Source organism: Coregonus clupeaformis, chromosome 6 (genome assembly GCF_020615455.1).
Source record: "Coregonus clupeaformis isolate EN_2021a chromosome 6, ASM2061545v1, whole genome shotgun sequence".
Lineage (NCBI taxonomy): Eukaryota > Metazoa > Chordata > Actinopteri > Salmoniformes > Salmonidae > Coregonus > Coregonus clupeaformis.
The window spans coordinates 31,437,991-31,462,142 of record NC_059197.1 but is presented as its reverse complement, the minus strand read 5'-3'; the positions used below and the strand labels follow the sequence as shown (position 1 = coordinate 31,462,142).

The window sequence follows — 24,152 nt, the reverse complement described above, 5'->3', positions numbered from 1 at the left end:
TAATGATGAGGGGAATCAAAGACAAGAGAAAGAACAGGGAGGAGATGGAGGGAGGGAGGGAGGCTGAGTTGGCGGAGGGTATGCAGTGTAGGCTGAAGGTATGCTGTGTAGGCTGAGGGTATGCTGTGTAGGTTGAAGATAGGCTGAGGGTAGGAGGGTTCTGTACGTAGGCTGAGGGTAGGAGGATTCTGTAAGCTGAGGGTAGGAGGGTTCTGTATGTAGGCTGAGGGTAGGAGGGTTCTGTATGTAGGCTGAGGGTAGGAGGGTTCTGTATGTAGGCTGAGGGTAGGAGGGTTCTGTATGTAGGCTGAGGGTAGGAGGGTTCTGTATGTAGGCTGAGGGTAGGAGGGTTCTGTATGTAGGCTGAGGGTAGGAGGGTACTGTATGTAGGCTGAGGGTAGGAGGGTTCTGTAAGCTGAGGGTAGGAGGGTTCTGTATGTAGGCTGAGGGTAGGAGGGTACTGTATGTAGGCTGAGGGTATCAGGGTTCTGTAGGCTGAGGGTAGGAGGGTTCTGTATGTAGGCTGAGGGTAGGAGGTTACTATATGTAGGCTGAGGGTAGCAGGGTTCCGTAGGCTGAGGGTAGGAGGGTACTTTATGTAGGCTGAGGGTAGGAGGGTTCTGTATGTAGGCGGAGGGTAGGAGGGTTCTGTATGTAGGCTGAGGGTAGGAGGGTTCTGTATGTAGGCTGAGGGTAGGAGGGTTCTGTATGTAGGCTGAGGGTATCAGGGTTCTGTAGCCTGAGGGTAGGAGGGTTCTGTATGTAGGCTGAGGGTAGGAGGGTTCTGTATGTAGGCTGAGGGTAGGAGGGTTCTGTAGGCTGAGGGGAGGAGGGTTCTGTATGTAGGCTGAGGGTAGGAGGGTTCTGTATGTAGGCTGAGGGGAAAAGGGTTCCGTAGGTCGAGGGTAGGAGGGTTCTGTAGGCTGAGGGTTCTGTATGTAGGCTGAGGGTAGGAGGGTTCTGTATGTAGGCTGAGCGTAGGAGGGTACTGTATGTAGGCTGAGGGTAGGAGGGTTCTGTATGTAGGCTGAGGGTAGGAGGGTTCTGTATGTAGGCTGAGGGTAGGAGGGTTCTGTATGTAGGCTGAGGGTATCAGGATTCTGTAAGCTGAGGGTAGGAGGGTTCTGTATGTAGGTTGAGGGTAGGAGGGTTCTGTATGTAGGCTGAGGGTAGGAGGGTACTGTATGTAGGCTGAGGGTAGGAGGGTTCTGTATGTAGGCTGAGGGTAGGAGGGTTCTGTATGTAGGCTGAGGGTAGGAGGGTTCTGTATGTAGGCTGAGGGTAGGAGGGTTCTGTATGTAGGCTGAGGGTAGGAGGGTTCTGTGTGTAGGCTGAGGGTAGGAGGGTTCTGTATGTAGGCTGAGGGTAGGAGGGTACTGTATGTAGGCTGAGGGTAGGAGGGTTCTGTATGTAGGCTGAGGGTAGGAGGGTTCTGTAAGCTGAGGGTAGGAGGGTTCTGTATGTAGGCTGAGGGTAGGAGGGTTCTGTATGTAGGCTGAGGGTAGGAGGGTTCTGTATGTAGGCTGAGGGTAGGAGGGTTCTGTATGTAGGCTGAGGGTAGGAGGGTACTGTATGTAGGCTGAGGGTAGGAGGGTTCTGTATGTAGGCTGAGGGTAGGAGGGTTCTGTAAGCTGAGGGTAGGAGGGTTCTGTATGTAGGCTGAGGGTAGGAGGGTACTGTATGTAGGCTGAGGGTATCAGGGTTCTGTAGGCTGAGGGTAGGAGGGTTCTGTATGTAGGCTGAGGGTAGGAGGTTACTATATGTAGGCTGAGGGTAGCAGGGTTCCGTAGGCTGAGGGTAGGAGGGTACTTTATGTAGGCTGAGGGTAGGAGGGTTCTGTATGTAGGCTGAGGGTAGGAGGGTTCTGTATGTAGGCTGAGGGTAGGAGGGTTCTGTATGTAGGCTGAGGGTAGGAGGGTTCTGTATGTAGGCTGAGGGTAGGAGGGTTCTGTATGTAGGCTGAGGGTATCAGGGTTCTGTAGCCTGAGGGTAGGAGGGTTCTGTATGTAGGCTGAGGGTAGGAGGGTTCTGTATGTAGGCTGAGGGTAGGAGGGTTCTGTAGGCTGAGGGGAGGAGGGTTCTGTATGTAGGCTGAGGGTAGGAGGGTTCTGTATGTAGGCTGAGGGGAAAAGGGTTCCGTAGGTCGAGGGTAGGAGGGTTCTGTAGGCTGAGGGTTCTGTATGTAGGCTGAGGGTAGGAGGGTTCTGTATGTAGGCTGAGCGTAGGAGGGTACTGTATGTAGGCTGAGGGTAGGAGGGTTCTGTATGTAGGCTGAGGGTAGGAGGGTTCTGTATGTAGGCTGAGGGTAGGAGGGTTCTGTATGTAGGCTGAGGGTATCAGGGTTCTGTAGGCTGAGGGTAGGAGGGTTCTGTATGTAGGCTGAGGGTAGGAGGATTCTGTAGGCTGAGCGTAGGAGGGTTCTGTATGTAGGCTGAGGGTAGTAGGATTCTGTAGGCTGAGGGTAGGAGGGTTCTGTAGGCTGAGGGTAGGAGGATTCTGTAGGCTGAGGGTAGGAGGGTACTGTATGTAGGCTGAGGGTAGGAGGGTTCTGTATGTAGGCTGAGGGTAGTAGGATTCTGTAGGCTGAGGGTAGGAGGGTTCTGTATGTAGGCTGAGGGTAGGAGGGTGCTGTAGACTGAGGGTAGAAGGATTCTGTAGGCTGAGGGTAGGAGGGTACTGTAGGCTGAGGGTAGGAGGATTCTGTATGTAGGCTGAGGGTAGGAGGGTTCTGTAGGCTGAGGGTAGGAGGATTCTGTAGGCTGAGGGTAGGAGGGTTCAGTATGTAGGCTGAGGGTAGAAGGGTTATGTAGGCTGAGGGTATCAGGGTTCTGTAGGCTGAGGGTAGGAGGGTTCTGTATGTAGGCTGAGGGTAGAAGGGTTCTGTAGGCTGAGGGTAGTAGGATTATGTAGGCTGAGGGTAGGAGGGTTCTGTATGTAGGCTGAGGGTAGGAGGGTTCTGTATGTAGGCTGAGGGTAGGAGGGTTCTGTATGTAGGTTGAGGGTAGAAGGATTCTGTATGTAGGCTGAGGGGAAAAGGGTTCCGTAGGTCGAGGGTAGGAGGGTTATGTATGTAGGTTGAGAGAAGGGGGGTTCTGTATGTATGTTGAGGGTAGGAGGGTTCTATATGTAGGTTGAGGGTAGGAGGGTTCTGTATGTAGGTTGAGGGTAGGAGGGTTCTGTATGTAGACTGAGGGTAGGAGGGTTCTGTATGTAGGCTGAGGGTAGGAGGGTTCTGTATGTAGGTTGAGGGTAGGAGGGTTCTGTATGTAGGTTGAGGGTAGGAGGGTTCTGTATGTAGGCTGAGGGTAGGAGGGTACTGTATGTAGGCTGAGGGTAGAAGGGTTCTGTAGGCTGAGGGTAGGAGGGTTCTGTATGTAGGCTGAGGGTAGGATGGTTCTGTATGTAGGTTGAGGGTAGGAGGGTTCTGTATGTAGGCTGAGGGTAGGAGGGTTCTGTATGTAGGCTGAGGGGAGAAGGGTTCTGTATGTAGTGTGATGTCACGAGAGGCTGTGTCCTGGAGGGACGTTACATCCCCCTGAGGTGGCTGCAAACCCAGACAGCTATGGCTCCATCTGCTGGTATGGTCGGGAACTCCACCCCTCTATGGCCAATCTTCCCACGCAGCTGAAACAAATGAGGAGCTGATGAGCTGAAGGTTTGGGAAGGGAAGAGACACAGTCTCCAACCTGGGCTCTCTGGAGGACAAGAGTGCTGCACGTCCACTTCCATGAGGAATATAAGGATTTGGAGATACTTACCTTTGGGAAATACTCACCTTTGGATATATGCACCTGTGGAAATACGTGAGAGACATTTGGAAGGACTTTTTGCTGGGTTGGCCACTAGCTGCAACGTGGACTACAGTAAGGCTGGGGAAAAGTTATCTGAGCGAGTGAGAATTATGATTGTGGATGTGGAAGAGACATCCCTGAACTGTTAACCCTTAAAGAGCCACAAGAGAACAGAATTTTGTTATATTTTCGTTAATTTCCCAAGACCTATAATAAAATCCTTGTTTTGTTTGAACCTTGTCTCCTTGCACTACGTGAGCAATCCCGCTGAAAGCTGTGTAGCCTCTCGTGACATCACAGATGGTGGAGAATACAGGCACGCTCAAGCGTTAATAGTGCATGTCAGAGGAGGATACCGAAGGTTTGATCACCCAGTTTTCCAAGTTGGCCGTAGGCTCCCCGCCGACTGAAATGGAGGACATATTGAAAGCCCTTGTTGCTGGCCAGCAAGCCCAGATGCAAGCAAACGTGGCTCTCTTGGAGGAGCAAAAGAAAGCCAACCTTCTGAAGGCAGAGGAATTGCAGTTGCAGAGACAGAGGGTTGTCCAAAATACCCGCCCAATAAAGGCAAGTGACTTTATATCTAAGATGGGAGCTACCGATGACATTGAGGCATACCTGCATGCATTTGAGGCCACGGCCACTAGGGAAGCCTGGCCCAAGCAACAGTGGGTTGGTCTGTTAGCCCCCTTTCTAACCGGGGAATCGCTGAATGCTGTCCGGGGACCGGGGCCCTGACCAGGTTACTGACTATGATGCCCTGAAGTCTGAGATCCTCAGCAGATATGGACTCACAAAGTTTGGTATGGCCCAGCGCTTTCACAGCTGGACCTTCCAACCAGACCAACCTCCTCGGGCGCAGATGCATGAACTTGTCCGAATCGCAAGGAAATGGCTGGATCCGCAGAGGAATACAGCAGCGGCGGTGGTGGAGGCCGTTGTGGTGGATCGTTACCTACGCGCCCTGCCTTATGAGGCAAAACGGTTCATCAGTCAACAGGCCTTGACCACGGCTGATCTGACCGTGGAAGCTGTGGAAAAGTACCAGGCCACAGCGGAGATGCTGAATGCTTCCCGAAAAGACCCCAGGAGTGCGGCCCCACCACAAATGGGAAGAACCCGTCCAAAGGACCCCAAGGTCTCGAACCCAGCCACGTCAGGACTTATCCCGGCTCCAGGGGGAGCCAGAAACCAGGCGGGTCCAAGAAGAGTACACCAGGAGGGGGAAACTCGACAGTGTTACCGGTGTGGGGAGATGGGACATATCTCCTGGCAGTGTGGGAAACCAGCCGATGAACCTATGCCCACTGCGGAGTCCTCCAGCTCAGCACCCACACACCGTTTTGCCTCGCTCTTGGGAGTCGTAGATGGCGGCCCAGATCGACCCCCCACCTGCCCGGTAACTGTGAATCACCATGATGTGGAGGCCTTACTGGATTCTGGTAGCCGGGCCACCCTGGTGCGTAAGGATTTGGTGGGCCCAACGTGTCTGACCCCGGGAAAGTCCTCCCAGTTTCCTGTGTCCATGGGGACACCAGAGAATACCCCATTACTGAACTTACAATGACCAGCACACGGGAACCATACACACGACGGCGGGGGTGGTTGATTCCCTCCCCGTCCCTGTCCTAATTGGACGAGACTGCCCAGCCTTTTACCCACTCTGGAGAGAGTCTCAGGAGAGGATAACCCGAGTACCTCGGAAACGGAGAGGCAAGACTCATCCTGGGAAGGCTCGGTGCAATCCTCCGAGTTACTCACTCCCGCCCGGGCTCTGATAGGGATGGCAGGTGCCCAGACCGACACAGAGACGGAGCTACAGAATCTGGACAAAGAACTGTCTGGTCTGAAGGGGACCGCTGAGAGGTATCGTTTGTTAAAGCAACAGTTAGACATGAAGACAGAAGAGTTAGATATCCTCCAGGCTAAACTCCAACAGAGCTCCTTCCCTAAGCAACAGGAGGAGCTGGAGAGGCTGCGCAGGACCATCGAGGAGTGTGAGGAGACCCTGCGCAGTAGTAAGGAGGTCCAGAAGAAGGCAGAGGAGAAGTACAAGGTGTTGGAGAACAAGATGAAGAATGCGGAGGCAGAGAGAGAGAAGGAACTGAAAGCTGCTCAACAGAAGCTAAACTCTGCTAAAACCAAGGCTGATGCGTTCAGTAAGAAACTCAAGGAGAGACAACAGGAGGCTGAGTCCCTGGTCCTAGAGTTGGAGGAGTTGAAGAGAGAGCAGTCTGGCAAGCACCACGGCAATGCGGACGCCCTCTCCCGGCGTGATGCCTTCTTCGCTGCCTTTACCCCGACGAGGACGTCGGTCCCGAGGAGGGGGGATGTGATGTCACGAGAGGCTGTGTCCTGGAGGGACGTTACATCCCCCTGAGGTGGCTGCAAACCCAGACAGCTATGGCTCCATCTGCTGGTATGGTCGGGAACTCCACCCTCTATGGCCAATCTTCCCACGCAGCTGAAACAAATGAGGAGCTGATGAGCTGAAGGTTTGGGAAGGGAAGAGACACAGTCTCCAACCTGGGCTCTCTGGAGGACAAGAGTGCTGCACGTCCACTTCCATGAGGAATATAAGGATTTGGAGATACTTACCTTTGGGAAATACTCACCTTTGGATATATGCACCTGTGGAAATACGTGAGAGACATTTGGAAGGACTTTTTGCTGGGTTGGCCACTAGCTGCAACGTGGACTACAGTAAGGCTGGGGAAAAGTTATCTGAGCGAGTGAGAATTATGATTGTGGATGTGGAAGAGACATCCCTGAACTGTTAACCCTTAAAGAGCCACAAGAGAACAGAATTTTGTTATATTTTCGTTAATTTCCCAAGACCTATAATAAAATCCTTGTTTTGTTTGAACCTTGTCTCCTTGCACTACGTGAGCAATCCCGCTGAAAGCTGTGTAGCCTCTCGTGACGTCACAGTAGGCAGAGGGGAGAAGGGTTCTGTATGTAGGCTGAGGGCAGAAGGGTTCTGTATGTAGGTTGAGGGTAGGAGGGTTCTGTATGTAGGTTGAGGGTAGGAGGGTTCTGTATGTAGGCTGAGGGTAGGAGGGTTCTGTATGTAGGCTGAGGGTAGGAGGGTTCTGTATGTAGGTTGAGGGTAGGAGGGTTCTGTATGTAGGCTGAGGGTAGGAGGGTTCTGTATGTAGGCTGAGGGTAGAAGGGTTCTGTAGGCTGAGGGTAGGAGGGTTCTGTATGTAGGCTGAGGGTAGGATGGTTCTGTATGTAGGTTGAGGGTAGGAGGGTTCTGTATGTAGGCTGAGGGTAGGAGGGTTCTGTATGTAGGCTGAGGGGAGAAGGGTTCTGTATGTAGGCAGAGGGGAGAAGGGTTCTGTATGTAGGCTGAGGGCAGAAGGGTTCTGTATGTAGGTTGAGGGTAGGAGGGTTCTGTATGTAGGTTGAGGGTAGGAGGGTTCTGTATGTAGGCTGAGGGTAGGAGGGTTCTGTATGTAGGCTGAGGGTAGGAGGGTTCTGTATGTAGGTTGAGGGTAGGAGGGTTCTGTATGTAGGCTGAGGGTAGGAGGGTTCTGTATGTAGGCTGAGGGTAGAAGGGTTCTGTAGGCTGAGGGTAGGAGGGTTCTGTATGTAGGCTGAGGGTAGGATGGTTCTGTATGTAGGTTGAGGGTAGGAGGGTTCTGTATGTAGGCTGAGGGTAGGAGGGTTCTGTATGTAGGCTGAGGGGAGAAGGGTTCTGTATGTAGGCAGAGGGGAGAAGGGTTCTGTATGTAGGCTGAGGGCAGAAGGGTTCTGTATGTAGGCTGAGGGGAGAAGGGTTCTGTATGTAGGCTGAGGGTTCTGTAGGCTGAGTGTTTGGCTACTGCAGAGTCAGAACAAATTAAACCCCCAGAGAACCTGGAGGAAACATTTGTTCAAGCAAACACAGAGGAGATAGGGAAGAGGGATGGAGGTGGAGAGGAAAAGCCACTGCAAACCAAGTGCTGCCTTAACACTGCTTCTGTAGGCTGAGAGTAGGAGGGTTCTGTATGTAGGCTGAGGGTAGGAGGGTTCTGTATGTAGGCTGAGGGTAGGAGGGTTCTGTATGTAGGCTGAGGGTAGGAGGGTTCTGTATGTAGGCTGAGGGTAGGAGGGTTCAATATTTAGGCTGAGGGTAGGAGGGTTCTGTATGTAGGCTGAGGGTAGGAGGGTTCTGTATGTAGGCTGAGAGTAGGAGGGTTCTGTATTTAGGCTGAGGGTAGGAGGGTTCTGTATGTAGGTTGAGGGTAGGAGGGTTCTGTATGTAGGCTGAGGGTAGGAGTGTTCTGTATGTAGGCTGAGGGTAGGAGGGTTCTGTATGTAGGCTGAGGGTAGGAGGGTTCTGTATGTAGGCTGAGGGTAGGAGTGTTCTGTATGTAGGCTGAGGGTAGGAGGGTTCTGTATGTAGGCTGAGGGTAGGAGGGTTCTGTATGTAGGCTGAGGGTAGGAGGGTTCTGTATGTAGGCTGAGGGTAGGAGGGTTCTGTATGTAGGCTGAGGGTAGGAGGGTTCTGTATTTAGGCTGAGGGTAGGAGGGTTCAATATTTAGGTTGAGGGTAGGAGGGTTCTGTATGTAGGCTGAGAGTAGGAGGGTTCTGTATTTAGGCTGAGGGTAGGAGGGGTCTGTATTTAGGCTGAGAGTAGGAGGGTTCTGTATGTAGGCTGAGGGTAGGAGGGTTCTGTATGTAGGCTGAGGGTAGGAGTGTTCTGTATGTAGGCTGAGGGTAGGAGGGTTCTGTATGTAGGCTGAGGGTAGGAGGGTTCTGTATTTAGGCTGAGGGTAGGAGGGTTCTGTATGTAGGCTGAGGGTAGGAGGGTTCTGTATGTAGGCTGAGGGTAGGAGGGTTCTGTACGTAGGCTGAGGGTTCTGTGTATAGGCTGAGGGTAGGAGGGTTCTGTAATTAGGCTGAGGGTAGGAGGGTTCTGTATGTAGGTTGAGGGTAGGAGGGTTCTGTATGTAGGCTGAGGGTAGGAGGGTTCTGTATGTAGGCTGAAGGTAGGAGGGTTCTGTATGTAGGCTGAGGGTAGGAGGGTTCTGTATGTAGGCTGAGGGTAGGAGGGTTCTGTATGTAGGCTGAGGGTAGGAGGGTTCTGTATGTACAGCTTTCAGAAACTCCTGACACAAAACTGCTGGTCTAAACAGAAGTCAGTTCACCAACAGCCAATAGCTTGTCAACAGCCCTTCCAGATTGAGTGTCCACTACTTTTTTACAGTAAGTTAGTTTAACTTAAACTTAGAGCACATCCTCACTTTGCAGTGCAACAGGTCAGCAGGGAGTCTAATGGGCAGGGGCAACATAGAGGGGCGGGAGGCTCAAAGGGTACAGGATCTTAAATCTGTCCGGAGGCTGGGAGCATGAGGGGCAGGGGTAGGGAGACAGGGGCAGGGGGACAGGGGGCAGGGGCAGGGGGCAGGGGTAGGGGGACAGGGGGCAGGGAGGGAGGCAGGGGCAGGGGACAGGGGGCAGGGGTAGGGGGACAGGGGGCAGGGAGGAGGCAGGGGCAGGGGGACAGGGGGCAGGGAGGCAGGGGCAGGGGTAGGGGGACAGGGGCAGGGGTAGGGGGACAGGGGCAGGGAGGGAGGCAGGGGCAGGGGACAGGGGTAGGGGACAGGGGTAGGGGGACAGGGGGCAGGGGGACAGGGGGCAGGGGTAGGGGGACAGGGGGCAGGGGTAGGGGGACAGGGGGGCAGGGAGGGAGGCAGGGGACAGGGGCAGGGTAGGGGGACAGGGGGCAGGGTAGGGGACAGGGTAGGGGGACAGGGGCAGGGACAGGGGGCAGGGTAGGGGGACAGGGGGCAGGGAGGGAGGCAGGGGGCAGGGGTAGGGGACAGGGGGCAGGGTAGGGGACAGGGCAGGGTAGGGGACAGGGGCAGGGAGGGGGACAGGGGGCAGGGGTAGGGGACAGGGGGCAGGGAGGAGGCAGGGGCAGGGGTAGGGGGACAGGGGGTAGGGAGGAGGCAGGGGCAGGGGTAGGGGGCTAGGGAGGGCAGGGGCAGGGGTAGGGGGGACAGGGCAGGGGTAGGGGACAGGGGGCAGGGGGTAGGGGGACAGGGGGCAGGGAGGGAGGCAGGGGCAGGGTAGGGGGACAGGGGGTAGGGAGGGAGGCAGGGGCAGGGGTAGGGGTAGGAGGCAGGGGCAGGGTAGGGAGACAGGGGCAGGGGTAGGGGGACAGGGGGCAGGGGTAGGGAGACAGGGGGCAGGGAGGAGACAGGGGCAGGGGACAGGGGGCAGGGAGGCAGGGGCAGGGGTAGGGGACAGGGGGTAGGGGTAGGGGACAGGGGGCAGGGAGGGAGGCAGGGCAGGGGTAGGGGGACAGGGGGCAGGGAGGGAGGCAGGGGCAGGGGTAGGGGGTAGGGAGGCAGGGGCAGGGTAGGGAGACAGGGGCAGGGGTAGGGGACAGGGGGCAGGGGCAGGGGTAGGGAGACAGGGGGGCAGGGTAGGGGGACAGGGGCAGGGGTAGGGAGACAGGGGGCAGGGAGGAGGCAGGGGCAGGGGTAGGGGAGACAGGGGCAGGGAGGGAGACAGGGGCAGGGGTAGGGGGACAGGGGGCAGGGAGGGAGGCAGGGGGCAGGGGTAGGGAGACAGGGGCAGGGGTAGGGGGACAGGGGCAGGGGAGGGAGACAGGGGCAGGGGTAGGGGGACAGGGGTAGGGAGGGAGGCAGGGGCAGGGGTAGGAGGCAGGGGTAGGGGTAGGGGGACAGGGGGCAGGGTAGGGGGACAGGGGGCAGGGGTAGGGGGACAGGGGGCAGGGGTAGGGGGACAGGGGGCAGGGTAGGGAGACAGGGGGCAGGGGAGGGAGGCAGGGGCAGGGTAGGGGACAGGGGGCAGGGGTAGGGGGACAGGGGGCAGGGGTAGGGGGACAGGGGGCAGGGGTAGGGGGACAGGGGGTAGGGAGGGAGGGAGGCAGGGGCAGGGAGGGCATCTTCCAACATTTGATTTTAGAGACAAAAACATAGAAAAAGTAAAGTAGATCTGTTGTTTTTGTTTTATTGGTTGGTTTTGTTTCCACATGGTTGTTCCTACCTTTCATTTCTAACACAGCCTGATCTGGCACATCCTTCCCCTGTTCATCAGTTTGTCTTAACGTTCTCGCTTTAAAGTCCTCCTCCGTGGGACATATTACAATAGCCTTGCGCTGAAACCCTTCAAAAGGACGCATTTTTCGTCTCTGGGCTGATCCATATACATTTGTCTAGCAATGGTGACACAAGGAAAGAGGTAGAAGGCTGTTTGTTATTGTTTACTTGTTGTTGTTTACTTGTTGTGTTATTTGGCGGCTTTGTTTTCCTCTGGCAGGGAAGCCGGGAACAGAACCCTGTAATAATGAAGGTAGAGAGTTGTTTTACGCTGGTTGGTTTTAGGTTTTTACTCTGCGTGTTGGTTAACTAGCGATGGTGGTCACGCTCTCCCCACGCCACAGACCTACCTTCCCAGACTGCACCTCTCCACGTCTTCCTTTAGGTACCTGTTACTGTCACAGAGAGAAGGGGACCCTTTAAACAACACCACTGACTAGCCTGGCTGGTATAAGGTGCACTGTATCTTTAAAGATACCATTTCTTGAGATTTGGTTAAAGGCGTGGCGTGCGGAAGATAACGTCGATCATGAATGCGTACATTCACTCTAAGTTCTCATCCATAGAAGGACAACTACAAGTGCTACTAAAACGACTACAGTTCTAAACGAGTTTCCTCCTTAACTATATGTCCTCAAACATTCCTCCCCACGATTCAGTTATCTGGTTGATTCCCAATGCTATCTATAGTACCTGAACAATGATTGGGCTCTCTGTACATTAAACTGACACTAGTGGAAATCAGAACCTACACCTGCCAGGGTCCCCTGACTTACCTGTACCTACCTGGTTGTCATGGCGTCCTCCTGTCCCGTAGACACACACAGATACAACCTACCTGTTGTTACTCACGGTTTCCATGGTTACCAGCAGACGCCTTCTGTTAGCCTGACTTACCGTCAGTAACCACAGCGACAACATCTCTCTGGAAACTTCAAAATGGTTAGTCTCCTCACCTTTTCACTTACCTTCAGGGGTTAATTCATTTAACAACAGAAAACACAGTCTAGCTGTTTTATTGTCAAGGCTATCAACAGTCGTCTGTCTTGTTATAGTTACTGTAGCAACAGAAGTTGTTTGTATTTACTCACCAGGCAGAGTTCTACTGGACTACTGATACATAGATACTCATACAATACTGTAGTAATAATACGGTAAAATACTGTAGTAATAATACGGTAAAATACTGTAAAACAACAACAACAGGTCGTAACTGAAATAAGACTGAGACGGATGGAAGATAACATTAAGGACTTATTAAACAGTTTTCCTTATAAAATACAAAGACAGTATAAATGCCAACAAGAGGGTCAACAACCATAGTTTCTTCTACTCTATCATCAACATGACCTGCAAGATAAATAAATAGTTCATTAGAGAGAGAGAGAGAGAGAGAGAGAGAGAGAGATCAGAGGTCAGCAGAGCCATATCACACACACAGGAAGCAGAAAGTAGTCAAGAGGAAGCAGTAGGTACCGTACCTGGTCCAGGATGTAGTTGCGTCTCTTGCGTGCAGCGATCTGGATGAGGCGGTTGAGACACTGAGTGGCCTGTTGGATCAGAACGTCCCAACGACCAGCGTAGTTCTTCTGACGACGCAGACCCATCACCTGGTACACAGGACACACCTCTTATATGGGATCTATTAGATCATTAGATACACGCTCAAGCCTAGCAGCAGTGACATACCTAATTCAGCTTCTAGTTGTCTAAATTGAAGATTGTGACTTAGTTGAATCAGGTGTGTGGCCCACCTCTGACCTCAGAGATCTTAAAAGGTTATAACAGGTTATAACAGGTTATATAGCAGGTTATGAAAGGGTTTAAAGGCTACCTTCATCTTCTCCATGATAGCGTTAGTTCCCAGGATGTTGTATTTCTTCTCTGGGTGACTCTCGGCATGTTTTGAGGCCCAGGTGGACTTGCCACAGGCTGGCAGACCCACCATCATGAGGATCTAGACATAGACAGGGAGGAAAATTAAGCTAGCCCGCTACTAGTACTTAACTAGCCCGCTACTAGTACTTAACTAGCCCGCTACTAGTACTTAACTAGCCCGCTACTAGTACTTAACTAGCCCGCTACTAGTACTTAACTAGCCCGCTACTATACTTTTCAGACCGGGCTAGTAGAAAATGTGCTTAACTAGCCCGTAGTGATGGGGGGGGGGGTCGATACTGTAACATATCGTGATATTATTTTGGACATTTTGGATATTATATCGATACTTTGACTTTTTTAATTTAAGTTTTTTAATTTAAGTTTTTTAATTTATTTTTTCGTCTGTTCCTGTGCTAAACCTCTGGTATTTTTCATCCTATAGCTGGTTCTCTATCTTTCTTTTTTTTAAACAGTGAGTCAGTCAACATGTTATCAGCACTTTTATTTCCATGACTGATCAAAACTCATTTGCCTTCCTCACGACTGTGCTCTCGACCCCCTCCACTGCAGCCCCGTCGATGTGGGGGGATTAAAGACCGTACTCACGTCGGCCTCGGCGAGCCAGATCACACAGTCTTCTGGGTCGATGACGGCCCTCATACCCGGCTCGATGTTGTTGTTGTTGTCAAACCGTGCATAAAATGCATTGAGTTCCTCTGGGTAGAGAGGCATCGTTGGGCAGATCACGGCTGGGTCTTCCTCTGTAATCCGTAATGGACTGTAGCCCCTGCCACTTGCGGCGGGCGTTGGAGCCTGTGGAATATGATTCCACCTTATTCCTATATTGTCCTTTTGCCCATTTGATGACTCTGCTGAGGTCATAGCGGGACTTCCTGTACTTGTTCCTGTCCTCAGCTGTAGCCTCAGAGTTGTCTGAGATAGCCCTGTGTGCGGTAGCCCTGTCCTTTAGCTTAGCGCCAACCTTGGTGTTAATCCAGGGCTTTTAATTGGGGAAGCAGCGAACCTCCACTGTGGGGACAACGTTGCCAATGCATTCCCTAATGAAGCCGGTGACGGAGGTGGTTAGCTCGTCGATGCTATCGGCGCAGTCTCGTAACATATTCTAGTCAGCGCTTGCAAAGTAGTGCTGTAGTGTCATCTCTGATTCTGAGGACCGTTTCTCAACGGAGCACGTCACAGGTACTTCCTGTTTGAGCTTCTGCTTGTAAACAGGAAGCAGGAGTATGGAATTATGATCTGATTTGCCGAACGGGGGACGAGGGAGGGCCTTGTGTGCTTGCTTGTGGGTAGAGTAACAGTGGTGTAGGACTTTATCGCCCCTAGTGGCGAGGGAGACGTGTTGATGGAAGTTGGGCATCACGTGACTTAATGACACAGAATTAAAATCACAGGCAACCAAAAAAGCAGCCTCTGGATGTTTATAGCCTAGTACAGTTCGTTAAGGTTTCCTGCTTGTTTATAGCCTCGTACAGTTCGTTAAGGTTTCCTGCTTGTTCATAGCCTCGTACAGTTCGTTAAGGTTTCCTGCTTGTTCATAGCCTCGTACAGTTCGTTAAGGTTTCCTGCTTGTTTATAGCCTCGTACAGTTCGTTAAGGTTTTCTGCTTGTTTATAGCCTCGTACAGTTCGTTAAGGTTTCCTGCTTGTTCATAGCCTCGTACAGTTCGTTAAGGTTTCCTGCTTGTTTATAGCCTCGTACAGTTCGTTAAGGTTTCCTGCTTGTTTATAGCCTCGTACAGTTCGTTAAGGTTTCCTGCATGTTTATAGCCTCGTACAGTTCGTTAAGGTTTCCTGCTTGTTTATAGCCTCGTACAGTTCATTAAGGTTTCCTGCTTGTTCATAGCCTCGTACAGTTCGTTAAGGTTTCCTGCTTGTTCATAGCCTCGTACAGTTCGTTAAGGTTTCCTGCTTGTTTATAGCCTCGTACAGTTCGTTAAGGTTTCCTGCTTGTTTATAGCCTCGTACAGTTCGTTAAGGTTTCCTGCTTGTTTATAGCCTCCCTTTGCCTTAATCTTGCCCAAACTCCCCCTCTCTTACATTTACATTTTAGTCATTTAGCAGACGCTCTTATCCAGAGCGACTTACAGTTAGTGAGTGCATACATTATATATTTTTATTTTTCATACTGGCCCCCCATGGGAATCGAACCCACAACCCTGGCGTTGCAAACGCCATGCTCTACCAACTGAGCTACATCCCTGCCGGCCATTCCCTCCCCTACCCTGGACGACGCTGGGCCAATTGTGCGCCGCCCCATGGGTCTCCCGGTCGCGGCCGGCTACGACAGAGGCTGGATTCGAACCAGGATCTCTAGTGGCACAGCTAGCACTGCGATGCAGTGCCTTAGACCATGGGGCGGCGCACAATTGGCCCAGCCTCTTGCCTCTGTATCACCTGCGTTTCCTCTTGGATACCCCGAAAATTGTAAATAATTAGTAAAACTGTAAATATGACTTTAATCTCAAGAGAAGACAGGTTTAATGAACTCCCTGGCTGCCTACTTTTTATATTTGTCTGGCTACTCCATGTACTTGCGGAAAACACTGATATAGTCCTGTATAATAGTAGTAGTGTATAGTAGTAGTACTGTATAATATAGTATAGCAGTACTGTATAGTATAGTAGCAGTATAGTATAGTAGTACTACTGTATAGTATAGTGGTAGTACTGTATAGTATAGTGGTAGTACTGTATAGTATAGTAGAGTGGTAGTACTGTATAGTATAGTAGTAGTACTGTATAGTAGTAGTACTGTATAGTAGTAGTACCGTATAGTAGTAGTACTGTATAGTATAGTAGTAGTACTGTATAGTAGTAGTACTGTATAGTAGTAGTACCGTATAGTAGTAGTACTGTATAGTAGTAGTACTGTATAGTATAGTAGTAGTCCTGTATAGTATTAGTACTGTATAGTAGTAGTACTGTATAGTAGTAGTACCGTATAGTAGTAGTACTGTATAGTATAGTAGTAGTACTGTATAGTAGTAGTACTGTATAGTAGTAGTACTGTATAGTAGTAGTACTGTATAGTAGTAGTACTGTATAGTAGTAGTCCTGTATAGTAGTAGTACTGTATAGTATAGTAGTAGTACTGTATAGTAGAGTGGTAGTACTGTATAGTATAGTATTAGTACTGTATAGTAGTAGTACTGTATAGTAGTAGTACAGTATAGTAGTAGTACCATATAGTAGTAGTACTGTATAGTAGTAGTACTGTATAGTATAGTAGTAGTACTGTATAGTAGTAGTACTGTATATTATAGTAGTAGTACTGTATAGTAGTAGTACTGTATAGTATAGTATTAGTACTGTATAGTAGTAGTACCGTATAGTAGTAGTCCTGTATAGTAGTAGTACTGTATAGTATAGACAGGTGGGTTGTTTAGCAACCAGGCAGGGTTGGCTTAGAATCAAAGGATTGTTTACAACATGTAAACTATATTTCCTCTACAAATCTTTATTGAAAACATAAATACATTTGCACAATGAGCAAGTTGTTGGTTAGCTAGCTAGAGAATTTTTGCCATATTATCATAGACGTGTCAAGAGTCAAAACACTTCAAAACGAGACATGGTATCAAGAACAAGATAAAACTAGCTGAAAGAACCTCCTACGATTCCCCACATGGCAGCTCCTTGTCATTGTTGCTAGCTATCTGACAGTCCAGAATCATAACAACACAGACTTCTGCCCCATGGACGCTAACCCGTCTATAGTATAGTATAGTAGTAGTACTGTATAGTATAGTAGTAGTACTGTATATTATTAGGGCTGGGACGATACCAGTATCGCAATACTCATTAGGAAACAAAATAAGCGGATTTAACTTCTAGAGGAAAACAGCCCTAATGTTGGAAACAAACAAAATTATGTTGTCATGAAGAGTCACCTTTATTTATACTGAACAAAAATATAAACACAACATGTAAAGTGTTGGTCCCATGTTTCGTGATCTGAAATAAAAGATCCCAGAAATGTTCCATACGCACAAAAATCTTATTTCTCTAAAATGTTGTGCACAAATTTGTTTACATCCCTGTTAGTGAGCATTTCTCCTTTGCCAAGATAATCCATCCACCTGATATGTGTGGCATATCAAGAAGCTGATTAAACAGCATGCTCATTACACAAATGCACCTTGTGCTGGGGACAATAAAAGGCCACTCTAAAATGTGCAGTTTTGTCACACAACACAATGACACAAATGTCTCAGGTTTTGAGGGAGCGTCCACCAGAGCTGTTGACAGAAAATAAGCCGCCTCCAACGTCGTTTTAGAGAATTTGGCAGTACGTCCAACCGGCCTCACAACCGCAGACCAACGTGTAACCACGCCAGCCCAGGACCTCTACATCCGGCTTCTTTACCTGCGGGATCGTCTGAGACCAGCCACCCGGACAGCTGATGAAACTGAGGAGTATTTCTGTCGCTGATGAAACTGAGGAGTATTTCTGTCTGTAATGAAGCCCTTTTGTGGGGAAAAACATATTCTGATTGGCTGGGCCTTGCTCCCCATTGGGTGGGCCAGTCTCCCAAGTGGGTGGGCCTATGCCCTCCCAGGCCCACCCATGGCTGCTCCCCTGCCCAGTAATGTGAAATCCATAGATTAGGGCCTAATTTATTTATTTCAATTGATTGATTTCCTTATATAAACTGTAACTCAGTTGTTGCATGTTGCACTTATATTTTTGTTCAGTATATTTTCCAAGCTATAGCACACAATATTTTACATACAGCAGGACGAAAGAATTTGGTCTGCTTCGTGTTTTCATTTTTGCCATGGAAAAAATATTGCGATACTGGTATCATCCCGGCCCTATATAGTATAGTAGTAGTACTGTATAGTATAGTATAGTAGTAGTACTGTATAGTATAGTAGTAGTACTGTATAGTATAGTAGTAGTACTGTATAATATAGTAGTACTGTATAGTATAGTAGTAGTACTGTATCGTAGTAGTATAGTAGTAGTACTGTATAGTATAGTAGTAGTACTGTATAATATAGTAGTACTGTATAGTATAGTAGTAGTACTGCATAGTATATTAGTAGTATTGTATAGTGTAGTAGTAGCACTATATAGTATAGCTGTAGAGTATATTATAGTAGTAGTACAGTATAGTAGTAGTACTGTATAGAGTAGTAGTACTGTATAGTACTGTATAGTATAGTACTGTATAGTATAGTAGTAGTAGTGTATAGTATAGTAGTAGTACTGTATAGTATAGCAGTGTATAGTATAGTAGTAGTAGTGTATAGTATAGTAGTATTAGTGTATAGTATAGTAGTGTATAGTATAGTAGTAGTAGTGTATAGTATAGTAGTGTATAGTATAGTAGTGTATAGTAGTGTATAGTATAGTAGTAGTAGTGTATATTATAGTAGTAGTACTGTATAGTATAGTAGTAGTACTGTATAATATAGTAGTACTGTATAGTATAGTAGTAGTACTGTATCGTAGTAGTATAGTAGTAGTACTGTATAGTATAGTAGTAGTACTGTATAATATAGTAGTACTGTATAGTATAGTAGTAGTATTGCATAGTATATTAGTAGTATTGTATAGTGTAGTAGTAGCACTATATAGTATAGCTGTAGAGTATATTATAGTAGTAGTACAGTATAGTAGTAGTACTGTATAGTATAGTAGTAGTACTGTATAGTATAGTACTGTATAGTATAGTACTGTATAGTATAGTAGTAGTACTGTATAGTATAGTAGTAGTACTGTATAGTATAGCAGTGTATAGTATAGTAGTAGTAGTGTATAGTATAGTAGTAGTACCGTATAGTAGTAGTAGTGTATAGTATAGTAGTAGTACTGTATAGTATAGCAGTGTATAGTATAGTAGTAGTAGTGTATAGTATAGTAGTAGTAGTGTATAGTATAGTAGTGTATAGTATAGTAGTAGTAGTAGTGTATAGTATTGTAGTAGTAGTGTATAGTATAGTAGTGTATAGTATAGTAGTAGTAGTGTATAGTACAGTAGTAGTAGTGTATAGTATAGTAGTAGTACTGTATAGTATAGTAATAGTACTGTATAGTATAGTAGTGTATAGTATAGTAGTAGTACTGTATAGTATAGTAGTAGTAGTGTATAGTATAGTAGTAGTACTGTATAGTATAGTACTGTATAGTATAGTAGTAGTAGTGTATAGTATAGTAGTGTATAGTATAGTAGTAGTAGTGTATATTATAGTAGTAGTACTGTATAGTAAAGTAGTAGTAGTGTGCTGCCATCTTGTTAGAAGGTAACAGATTATTTTATTATAGTGATTAAGAGTGACTTTCATTGTGTTCCATGGTGTTTAGCGCCCCCTAGTGGAGCTTTCTGGTACTTAGAATTATGTACGAAAACCCGGAAGTAAAGTTGTTATTATGCACGCGACAAGCAGCTAGAAACAACGTTACTGTACAGTTCTTTCAGTGCAACTATTTATTGTTACGCTTCAGCCTCGGAAAATATTTGTTTGTAAGTTCAATTCAAGCATATTACAAGTGATGATAATATCGTTATTGACAGAATTGCTTACTTATCAAAGTTAATTGGTTACATTTACTCACGCAAATTGCATTGACTTTCATGGATGCCGTTAGCTGTATTAGTTTGCTCGTGCGTCATGTAAAAGAAGTGTAAAACATACTATAGTTTGTTACTGTTTCTAGTGTAATATGCTTTGTTATTGTACAGAGGTGTTTGTACATTATTAGAGTAATGAAAGGAGTTGGCTAGTTGTTACTCAGAGTAATTATCTATTTGGTTTGTCGTCATGCCAGATATATGGTAACTTGGCACTTGCTTTGTATTTATGCAACTTCAACTTGAAATGTATAATGTACAGCTACAGTATGTCAATGTGAATTGAATACTAAAGTATATTATTTTCTGTATTTGCAGTTTCACAACATAAACGTTTTCCAATACATTCGTTCAAGAAAAGTCACGCCTTGGAAGTTTTATTGACGACTCAGTTGTTAGCTATCTGTCTAGTTTTGCACGGGAACGCAACTCAAGGGCAGAATAGTGAAAAAACATCATCACGGCGGGCTCAAGCACAAGAATAATCGCACGTGGTGGTTATGATTCTACGTTCATTAGCCAACAAAGCCTCTGATCCTAGGGATGACCAGCAGTCTACGATGCAGCAACCAGAGGCAAGTGTTCGACAGAAAGAGGAAGAGGAGCGAGTAAGAGAGATGGAGGAGCCTCTTCAGCACATTGAGACCAAGTCTCAGTCTACAAGATCAAGGTCATCAAAACAGTCAAGCAGATCCTCAACTGTGAGTTGTGCAGCCATCAAAGCACGTGCCAAAGGGCATGCAGCGCGTGCTCGAGTCTCCTATGCTGAAAAAGGGAAGCTTCTATGATGAAACAAAAAGCGGAACTGGATGCAAGTTTATATGTTCTCCAAGTTGAGAGAACAGCTGCTGCTGCGTTGGCTGAAGCTGTAGCCCTTGAAGAAGCGGTAGAGTCTGAACGCAGAGAGCTCCACAGAGAACTCAACACAGGGACACAGCCCTTAAGTCCAGTCCAACGTACTTGTGAGTATGTGCAACAACATGCTAGGCCCTACTTTGCTGAAATGCCATTTGAAGTAGAGACACAAGAGCTTAGTGTTGACCCAGATACAGGCCACAATCCAGAAAGTAGCAAACAACGGAGCATGAGCAGAGACTCTCCGTACAAAAAGAAATGAAAAGCAGCATGGTGGAAAGGGGAAAACAAACCCACTTCCAGTCACCGAAACAAGGCTTCCTGAGTCACAAGTGGCACCAGAACTCACCAAGTACCTCCTGCGCCGTGAGATGGTGAGTTCGGACTCCTGAAGTTTGATGATCGTCCTGAAAATTATTGGGCATGGAAAGCATCTTTTCTCAATGTGACCAGAGACTTGAATCTATCAGCCAGGGAAGAGTTAGATCTAATTACCAAGTGGCTAGGGGCAGAGTCGGCTGAGCAAGCAAAGAGAATTAGATCTGTCTATATTCTCAATGCAACAGCAGGGCTTAACATGGTCTGGCAACGACTAGAAGAGTGCTATGGTACACCGAAGTGATCGAGAATGCACTGTTGAAGAAAATTGATGAATTTCCAAAACTGTCTAACAAAGACAATCACAAACTAAGAGAACTGGGTGACATTCTTCTCGAACTGGAGTGTGCTAAAGAAGAAGGGTACCTTCCAGGCCTCGCTTATCTGGACACATCTCGTGGGGTAAACCCTATAGTAGAGAAACTTCCATTCAGTTTACAAGAGAAATGGATAGCACAGGGATCCAAATACAAGGAGGACTATCGGGTAGCATTCCCACCATTCTCGTTTTTCTCGAGATTCATCAGGAACCAGGCGAAAATTAGAAACGACCCCCAGCTTCACCCTCTACACCTCAACTACCCAGGTGTCTGTGAAAAGTGAGAAACCTGTCAGGTACAACAGCAAGACACCTGTGACTGTACACAAAACAGATGTGTCATCTGAGCCCTCAGACCACCAAACCAAACCCAGTAAGACAAAGGTTGAAAGCCCTGACCATCACTGTCCAATACATAACAAGCCTCATCCTCTTAAAAAGTGTCGCGGGTTTAGATTCAAAACTCTAGATGAGCGCAAATCATATCTCAAAGAGAATGGCATTTGTTTCCCGATGTTGTGGGTCAACTCAGCACAGAGCTAAAGACTGTAAGGTGTCAATCAAGTGCTCCGAGTGTGACAGCGACAGACATCTTGCTGCTCTGCATCCAGGTCCAGCTCATTCAACGATAGACACCGCTACAGCAGAGAAAGAGCATGGCGGGGAGCAAGGTGAAGATGCTCTTCTATCAGTCACCTCAAAGTGTACCGAGATCTGTGGTGAGGCAGCCAATCCAAGATCATGTTCAAAAATATGCCTAGTCAAAGCTATCCAGCTGGGAAAAGAGAGAAAGCTGTCAAAATGTATGCAGTGCTTGATGAACAGAGCAACAAATCTCTGGCCAAGACAGAGTTTTTCAATCTCTTCAACATCAATGACAACTCTGCTCCATACACCATGAAGACCTGTTCTGGGGTAACAGAGACTTCAGGCAGGAGAGCCAGTCAACTTCATGGTGGAGTCTATGGACGGACACAAGCAGCTCACTCTCCCTACTCTGATAGAGTGTGACATGATGCCAGACGATAGAATGGAGATTCCCTCCCCCAGACATTGCGCATTATCATCCCCATCTGCAACCAGTGGCGGACAAAATTCCAGCTGTAGACCCAGACGCTCCCATTCTCCTGCTCTTAGGACGAGACATCTTAAGGGTACACAAGGTACGAGAACAAATCAATGGGCCCCCACGACACTCCTTATGCACAGCGACTCGACCTCGGGTGGGTCATCGTGGGTGAAGTTTGTCTGGGAACGGCTCACCGACCAGCCAGTGTTAACGTGTTCAGGACAAACATACTTCAAAATGGTCGCACGTCCTATCTGAGCCCTTGCCCTGACATCATCCAGGTGAAAGAGAACTACAGCAGTGTAGCTCAGCAACACATTTCTCTCTCTACAGGGCACTCGAGAGATCCAAGCACAACTGTAAACACTGACAGCAATCCAGCAGACCAAGCAACCAGGCCCATACGAGCCGCACTCTTAAAGCACACCAGTTGGTTCTCAGGTCCCCCTTTTCTGGCTCAAGCAAACTCAAGTGAGTCTGAGACCATCCATTTTGACCTTGTAGAGCCTGACGCAGACGCAGAGATTCGGCCAGACGTCACTGCCTTCGTCACTAAGGTTTCTGGAGCTCAATTCGGCTCTCATCGCTTTGAGAGGTTCTCGAACTGGAAAGCTCTCAATCGAGCCACAGCACGACTCATTCATGTTGCCAGATCCTTTCACGAAAGTGCGGACGACAACAACTGCAGAGGCTGGCATCAGTGTAAAAACCATGCAGTACAAGTGAGTTGTCACAAGCCAAAACAGCAATCATTCACTGTGTGCAACATGAAGCCTTCAAAGAGGAATTCAAATGCCTTGAGAAAGGAAAAGAGTTACCAAAACAAAGTACACTCAAAAAGCTGAACCCAGTGATTGATGAGGATGGGTTGCTGAGGGTGGGGAGGCCGATTATCCTCTGCCGACCTGTCACAAGACGAAAAACATCCTCTCATCATCCCACGGACGCATCATGTCGCCACTCTGCTGGTAAGACATTATCACGGGCAAGTGGCTCACCAGGGCCGTCATTTTTCAGATGGAGCTATTCGAGCAGCAGGCTTCTGGATTATTGGGAGCAAACATCTGGTCTCTGGTATCATCCACAAGTGTGTCACCTGCCGTAAGGTTAGAGGAAAGTCAGTTGACCAAAAGATGGCGGACTTACCTGCAGACAGACTCACATCAGAGCCACCATTCACCAGTGTTGGACTTGATGTGTTTGGACCATGGAATGTCATAACTCGTCGCACTAGAGGTGGTAGTGCAGACTCCAAGCGCTGAGCGGTCACGCTTTACATGTATGTCTACTAGAGCAGTCCATATTGAGCTCATCGAATCCATGTCCACATCCAGCTTCATCAACGCGCTGAGGCGTTTTTTCTCTATCCGCGGTCCAGCAAAAGTGCTACGATCTGATCGAGGTACAAACTTTATAGGTGCCTGCAGGGAACTGGGGATCGACACAAATGACTCAGAGTTGACTAAATACCTCTCAGACAAGGGATGTACTTGGATATTTAATCCCCCACACTCGTCTCATATGGGTGGTTCTTGGGGAGAGACTCATTGGGGTTGCCAGACGTATCCTTGATGCTATGCTGTTTCAGACGGGCTCCACTGCGTCTCACACATGAGGTCTTGAGCACTCTTATGTCTGAAGTTATGGCAATAATCAACGAGACCCCTAGTGTCAGTGTCAACCGATCCTGACATGCCTGCCATTCTTACACCCTCAATGTTACTGACACAAAAGACCAACGCTACCTCAGCCCCCTTCTGGATATTTCCACATGAACGATCTTCATGGAAAACAGTGGAAGCAAGTCCAGTGTCTCGCTGACACTTTTTGGAAAAGGTGGAGACAGGAGTACCTGACAACACTGCAGAGACGCAGAAAATGGACAGCAGAAAAGCCAAATGTGAAAGTGGGAGATGTTGTCTTATTGAAAGACAGTCAGACGCACAGAAATGACTGGCCAGTCGGACTTGTGGTCAAAACCTTTCCCAGTACTGACGGAAAGGTCAGGAAAGTAGAACTAAAGGTTGTCAAGCAAGGGATTGCTAAGGTGTTTCTGAGACCAATCTCAGAGATTGTTGTTCTTCTTTCTGAAGCATCCTAGAGGCAAAATATTTGATTTCATAGTGGCACAATCTCATTATACCAGGCGGGGAGTGTGCTGCCATCTTGTTAGAAGGTAACAGATTATTTTATTATAGTGAT

General features: G+C 48.2%; 1 protein-coding gene and 1 long non-coding RNA gene across 2 annotated transcripts in view; one reads left to right on the top strand and one right to left on the bottom strand.

Annotated features, from left to right (window-relative positions):
• Positions 1–24,152, bottom strand: part of hnrnpul1 (heterogeneous nuclear ribonucleoprotein U-like 1) — a 59,133-nt gene that overhangs the window by 6,522 nt on the left and 28,459 nt on the right. The window contains exons 11-13 of the mRNA XM_045216701.1: positions 12,685–12,807; positions 12,332–12,460; positions 10,798–10,966 (exon numbers count right to left, since the gene is read on the bottom strand). Of these exons, the coding sequence (XP_045072636.1) occupies positions 10,798–10,966; positions 12,332–12,460; positions 12,685–12,807 (421 nt within the window). The remainder of the gene's footprint in view (positions 1–10,797; positions 10,967–12,331; positions 12,461–12,684; positions 12,808–24,152) is intronic.
• On the top strand, positions 2,252–7,783 carry LOC121567840. Its single transcript, XR_006660566.1, has 3 exons — positions 2,252–2,994; positions 6,838–7,197; positions 7,362–7,783. It is a non-coding gene; the product is annotated as an uncharacterized LOC121567840 (long non-coding RNA).